Source organism: Haliaeetus leucocephalus, unplaced genomic scaffold (genome assembly GCF_000737465.1).
Source record: "Haliaeetus leucocephalus isolate CR32 unplaced genomic scaffold, Haliaeetus_leucocephalus-4.0 Scaffold2, whole genome shotgun sequence".
NCBI classification, from domain to species: domain Eukaryota; kingdom Metazoa; phylum Chordata; class Aves; order Accipitriformes; family Accipitridae; genus Haliaeetus; species Haliaeetus leucocephalus.
The window spans coordinates 450949-457649 of NW_010972438.1; the positions used below are offsets into that span (position 1 = coordinate 450949).

Here is a 6701-nt window from a genome sequence, read left to right on the forward strand (position 1 = left end):
AGGGGGGGGACAGACGGGGGGTGGGGGGGGGGGGGGGGGGGGGGATAGAAGTGGGATTTTTGTCTTAGTTTCAGAACTTGTGATTTAAATTCTTAATTCTAGGTAAGTACTGGTTTTTTGTTTTCTGCGTATGTGTGTATGAATTAAATTCAGATGGAGTCAGAGGGGAACTGAAATTGAAGAATTAGCTCTGTGTTGAATTCCTTAGAAATCTCTCAGTTATCAGTATCAAGGGTCAGATAATAAAAGCTGTATGGTAAGCTTTTTCCATGCTGTTACGATGAGTAGACAGTCAGTGGAAATCAGAGTGGAAAAACCCCAACAGCCGCAATAGCTGTACCCACACCTTAGTTACCATCAGAGTTGTTGCTCGTAATGAACCAAGAATGAGAAACTAGTGGGAAGTGTGGTAGAAGAGGATGGTATGGATGGTGCCCAACTCGCCGCTCCCAACCCTTGGGCTGTGGCCCAGCTCTCTTTTGCTTACCTTTGGGAAGTAACAGAAATTTACCTTTGGAAGTAATATAAATACTTGCCTGATTTTAAAAGGGTATTGAAGCATGAGTTGCTTGTAAATTTGGACTTGAAATTCCAAAACCAAAGTGCTACATACAAATGCAAAGTATCCTTAATGTATTTTGGAAGTGCGAAAGTAACATTATGGAGCTGTCATTGAGGTCAATCTAAAACTCCCTCAATAAGAAACAAAACTGTATCTCAGAATTGTTGTAACTCAGGTTTTTTGGGCAGCCCTCTTCCTCAGGACTGCTCCTAGTCCATTCACAAGTAGCAAACTGAAAAATAAGCCTGCATGTTAATGATTCATATGCCCTCATTATAAATAATATGATGGTCTCTGCTGGTTAAGTTGCATCATTCATGGGAGATAAATTAAAAATAAAGATATCCACGTCACCTCACATGTAGCGATCAGACAGGTCCATCATGTTCTCTGAGGCATCGGTCACATTTCATTTCTGTGTCATTTTTATGCCCGTTACTGTTCCGAGTGTAGATAAAAATGCTTAAGACCTTATGGTATTAGAAGGGAACTGTTTGGTTTATGTGGAAGTTTGGGGAACAACATACTCTATTCTAATTCCGTCCTTGATTTCTTGCATCACTTGACAGTTGTCATTTAACTACTCTATGTGTTTTTTCCCCAGGATAGAAACAGGATTAACATTACTTTACCTGGTAGCAAGGATTTCCTTAATGCCCAGTGAGAGGGCCTTACATTGTAATGTGTGCTTTTGTAATGACAGAGGTAGCCACACTGGTTTTCAGTAAAAGCTCTGTGATGTTCATTGCTCAATTGTTCCTGGTGTAATTTTGCTGTCCTCATTAAAGCTACTGTACCATGTATATCATTTCTAGATGTGAAAGACTCGAAGAGCAGCTAAATGACCTGACTGAGCTCCACCAGAATGAGATCCTCAATTTAAAACAGGAGCTGGCCAGCATGGAGGAGAAAATTGCCTATCAGTCTTATGAGCGAGCCCGGGACATTCAGGTGGGTGACAGAAACGAGGAGACTCAAGTCCTGTCTTCCACCTGCTCTTTCTGTAACTCATTCACCTTTGAAGTACTTCCGTGATTCAATATTTGGTTTTAATCCTTGTAGTTTTATTGCTAAACTGCATATCGATGAGTTCTGAAAGGGCCTTTATTCCATCTTTGACACTTGGGTATCTCTCCAAGTAACTTCTTTTGTAAAGAAGGGCTATGCCCAAGCACCAGCAGGCAGGTTCATCTGCAGAGGGAGCCTGCCACTTGGTCTGGAGCAGTTTTTAAATCACCTGTAGCAAAGTGGAGGCCTGCATCCACTTTTGTGCAGAGTTTTGTAGGGTATTAGAAACTAATGGGCCGTGACCTGAACACTTTTTTACAGTAGTGTTCCCAGTAGCCAGACCCTATGGTATGCTTCTGTGTCACTAATTTTAGAGCAATGGTCACATGTGTCTAAGGAAAACTGGCTTTGTGTATCCACTACATTGAGTCAGGAAACAATTCTTTCTCTTGATTTTGCCCAAATAAGGAGGTATTTTTAAGAGACGTTTCTTTCAGTATGTAAAAGAGCAAAGCTATGGAAACAGAGATTATGAAGTTGGAGGGCCTTCCACAGAGCAGAAGACCTGGGAAATTATCTGAGCAGCCACTAAACCATATAAAGAAAGGCCTATTCAAAAACAGGTCTATCGTCCATTTTAAGTACTTGTGCTAGTTTTAGCAGGCCTCTCGGTGCTGATCGCTGACGTGAGATATTTACAGTGTGAGCAGAGAATGGTAGGTCTAAGTTATTCCTCTTTTCTCCCCCCCGAGGTGCTTCAGCCAGGTGATTTCCTCTGGAGATGGAGCAGGCTGTGCTTTTGGCACACTTGTAGATCCAGCTGCAAGTCCCGTAGAGTCAGTGTCCTTCCAGGTTGCTTGCTGTTAGAGGAGGCTGAGCAGTTTTGCCCCATACTTTCAGGGACCATAGCTGAAGAGAAGCTCTCATGTTTCATTGACCTCTACAGGCATGATGTAATGATAGAGAAATCTAACAGGTGACAATGACCTTTAAGTTAAGGTTAAAATAAATCGGTGTCTGTGGACAGTGGTGCCATGGCCCCCGACAGAGTAAACAAGAGGCTCTCCCTTGGGGGAATGTTACAATATTCAGGTTTTGTTCTCCTCTCTAATTTAACACAGCAGGAAGAAGTAAGGTTGAAAACTTAAATTGAAGTGGGGATTTCTCAATAGCTTTTTTTAATCTTCATTTTATGATTCAGCACTTTTAGTGTAAACTTGCAAATTGGGACAGACTATTCCTCAGCATTGCTGGGGAAAAGGTAAGTGTTGAGTTTTCTTACATGAAAAACTAGCTATGCACATGGGCTGATGTTGCAGAGGAACAGAGTCCTGGCTCCTTTTTCAGTGATCAGTCTGACAGAGACTGCTGTTTGGTGCAGGCTTCTAGATGTTACCTGAAGTTGGCCTTTACCTCCGAGAAAAGCAACTCCGAGGGAGGATTAATGGAAAAGTTGTAACTTTGTATTTGCAAGAACAGAAACCTCTCATTGCATTAATTGCCCTAAAACCTCTCTTCCTTGTCCCTAGCCCACCCACTGCATGTCCCCAGTGTTGTACTGTGGGTTGGGTTGGTCCACTTGAGGTTCAGCATGGTGAAGAGGTCTGAAAACAATCACCTCCAAGTCAACAGTGCTTTAGAGATGTTGTCTTGTACAGGATAGTCTTCTCTTTCCACAAACTTTTGCCTCTTCCTAAAGGCAGTTTCGTAAATCTCATGCTTCTTGCCCTTCTCCTAGACACCGCCTTTCTCCAGCCCTTGCAGTGTCACCTGGAGCTATGCCAGTGCCACAGCTTGCTGCAGTCTAGAGGAGATCTTCCTCCTGTGACACCAGCTGTGCAGTCCCAGCCTTGGTGCTCCTCAAACCTTTCCCTGAGCTCATTCAGCTCACTAAGCAAGCAGAGTGCTGCTGAGGCTTTTTGGTCAGTTATTTTTGTTGACTTAGTTTTCTGCCAGATTGACTAGAGAGTTGAATGGGCTCACAGAGGGGTTGGATAAGCACAAGCCGCTGCAAGGAAGGTGATGGAAGTGGGAGGCTGTGGGAATGTGCGCCCCAGAAGAGAAAGAGGAGGAAGAGTGCTGGCTAGACACAGTACCTTTGTCCCCTCAGTGGTCTCTTGAAACCAAAGCTGAAGTGAGCAGCTCACTGGGTAGCCCCCCCCCTTTCTGGACAAAGGCTGTCTGATAGCTGAGGGCTGTCAGCATCCTCCTCCCTCTGGGTCCGATGGTAAGGTCTCAGGTGACCATTGCACCACGTGCAGGGACAGGCAGCCAACAGTGCAAAGTGGCAGCTGAAGTGTGTGTTTTAACAAAGCCTGACTAATACCCAGCCTGTCATCTCTGTCAAGCCTCTCTGGCGTAAATGAGCTGACGTGGTGTGTTACAGACTACAGTACCTAGTTAACGAGGGGCTTCTCACCCTCAATCACATGAAGTGGCACAGCTTCCTCTACTCCCGCTGCAGGATATGAAATCAGTGTAGTGACTCATGTCCTGCAGGAGGTGTGTAAGGCATGAGGAGGGTGGCCCTGGTCTGGCCTGGTCAGTAAGGTACAAGCCGTGGGCTGTCCACCACTGGGGTGTACTTGTGGGGTGCTGGCAACCCAGCGATGTGTTCTTGCCAACAGGAGGCACTGGAAGCATGCCAGACCCGCATCTCCAAGATGGAGCTGCAGCAGCAGCAGCAGCAAGTGGTGCAGCTGGAGGGGCTGGAGAACGCCACGGCCAGGAACCTGCTGGGGAAGTTCATCAACATCCTTCTGGCCGTCATGGCTGTCCTCCTTGTCTTCGTCTCCACTGTGGCCAACTGCGTCGTGCCCCTCATGAAGACTCGCAATAGGACGTTCAGCACTTTATTTATAGTGGTTCTCATTGCCTTTTTGTGGAAGCACTGGGACGCCATCACCGGCTACTTGGAACGGTTCTTGTCTCCCCCCAGATGATGGCGGCAGGAATTGGCTGCGTCGCCCTCCTCCCGGTGCTCTCAGTGAGCAAGCGTGGCAAAGATTAGTCAGCAACTACTCTGCTGAAGTTTTAAAGTGTCCGAGTGAATTTGTTTACATTTAGAATAACGTTTTTTCTCTGCGAGATGCATTGCAATAGTATTTTTTAGATTTTATTCAAGAACTCTTTTTGGCAAGAATCCTGGATAATTTTTATGTAGCATGGTTCTCTTTGGATGCAAATCTTAAGATTCTTTAAAGTGTACAAAAGAAATAAATAAAATGCAGAAATTTGGAGCATACCAATGGGCAATTTAAATTGTGGCTTGAACTACTGTACTAAACCTGTCAAGAAGAAGAGAACGTGGTTAGCTTAAGATGAGCAAAGCTAAATCTAGTGCACAGCCTTGAATGATGGTACCACAGCAAACCTGTAACACTAAACTTTTACTGTGAAGTCTGCTCACATTCCATGTCCAAATGTATGCGTTCAGAGTGGTTTCTTTCCTTAACAAGAGAAAAACAACAACATGTAGATCTCTTTCCCAGCTCAGCGTCTGGGTTCGCCATTTGTGCTAACCCAACTTAAAATAACTTTCTATAAGGCTGGCTAACTTTGCTAAGCGTATGAAGTGGAAGCCTCATGCCATACACAGTAACTGCACGGTCGTGCTACAGTATTTTGAAGTCGTCCTTGAAATACTTATCTTTAAGCAGAAGCCCTTGGTCGCACTTTTAAGGTTTTTTTTATATATGTATATTCACAGATTTAAAAAAAAATCGAACAGCATACTTGAAGAGTGTAATACTCAAACTCTCAGTGCTTCCTTATTGTTTCTAATAGGATTTTTTATTATAATTATTATTATTATTATTATTGGGGGTTTTTTTGGAAGGGGTTGGGAGGGTCATTACTTTTTTTTTCCTTTTAAATAAAGAAGTGATGTTTTTAAATGAAGAAATGCGTGAATAATTGTGAGCCGTCTTGTCCTGAAACAGTTTTGAGGAGGGCAGAGAGTAGTTTCTAGTGCCAGCCTGTCTGGAATGCAGCGCTGTTTATATGCCATTTATCTGTCCTCCTGAGCATGCAGATGCAGCATCATGAAAAACATCTATCTTCTCCACACATTTTTGTCACGCAGGGCTTTTTTTTTCTTTCTCCAGATGTGAAGGAGAGTATGTTTATATTTCTCATTTGCACGTCATCTCTCATTCCTGGCCTCAGGATAAGAATAAGGAATTTCTTTTTGTCTCTTCCTAGGGGAAAGACAGGTTCTTTTAAGGAAAGAAATACTGAATCAACAGTCCACTTAAAAGAATGGTTGTCTCAGAAGTATCTCTGATTTAATTTTTAAATAAACCCCTAAAAAGTTAAACCAAAGTTTTCCTCCTGTCAGGCTCTGGTAAGATCATTTGTGTGTCTGTGTCAAGATCTTCTTTGTACACTGTATCTGCATGGTGTGCCATAGAGAGCATCCTCTTCTTCAGCCATGGGGGCAAGTACTTGGTGTAAACACCTTTTCGAAGCTTGAAAGGAAATATCAGCTTCAAGTGTAATTCCCAAATCCTAGCAACATGCTATTGCTGGTGACCTGTTGGGACTGGCAGGCAGGCTTCATGTCCAAGGAATCCGCGTTCACTCTATGCTGTATTTTTTTAAGTGGTGTCCCTTTCATCATAACAAAGCCAAGATTCAACCTTTGTCTCCATGAAATCCAAAAAGACTCCAGGATTCTCTTTCAAAACCATTTATGGTGTTTGGTTAGATCTTACTGTTTTCCTTCCTTCCAGGCTTAAGTTCCCTCTAGGAACCAAATGTTGCCCAAGTGACCTAAACCAGTTGAAATCATACGTACACATATATTGAACATGTACATCATATATAGATGTATACACAGAAGCCTAGGACTTTGTGCTATGATGCATATTCTGGGTTCTGAGAAATTCCCTCAGACTAGGTTAGCAGCCTTGAGGGTCTTCTGATTGCCAGCAGAGGCAAGCCCTCTGCTGTCCAGCTACCCTTCTTCCTTCAAAGATTCTGTTTTTTCCATAGTCACAGGAAACTCAGGTACCCCCCTCCCCAGGGATTCCCAGCACACCTCTCTCTGTCACCATGTGCACTCATCTGCTCCTGTCCTACTTAAAACACAAATGGCCAATTGCAACTGACTCAAGCCAAAAATAATGAT

At 43.6% G+C, this 6701-nt stretch overlaps 1 protein-coding gene across 7 annotated transcripts in view; it reads left to right on the forward strand.

Moving 5' to 3' along the window:
• Positions 1-5406, forward strand: part of TMCC1 (transmembrane and coiled-coil domain family 1) — a 121675-nt gene extending 116269 nt beyond the window's left edge. For 4 of the 7 annotated variants that reach the window (XM_010570105.1, XM_010570116.1, XM_010570097.1 and 1 more), the window contains 2 exons: positions 1378-1513; positions 4198-5406. In XM_010570105.1, the coding sequence (XP_010568407.1) occupies positions 1378-1513; positions 4198-4512 (451 nt within the window). In that variant the 3' untranslated portion in view covers positions 4513-5406. The remainder of the gene's footprint in view (positions 1-1377; positions 1514-4197) is intronic. The other 3 variants (XM_010570127.1, XM_010570121.1, XM_010570137.1) reach the window with 1 other exon arrangement.
• Positions 5407-6701: the final 1295 nt, after the last annotated feature.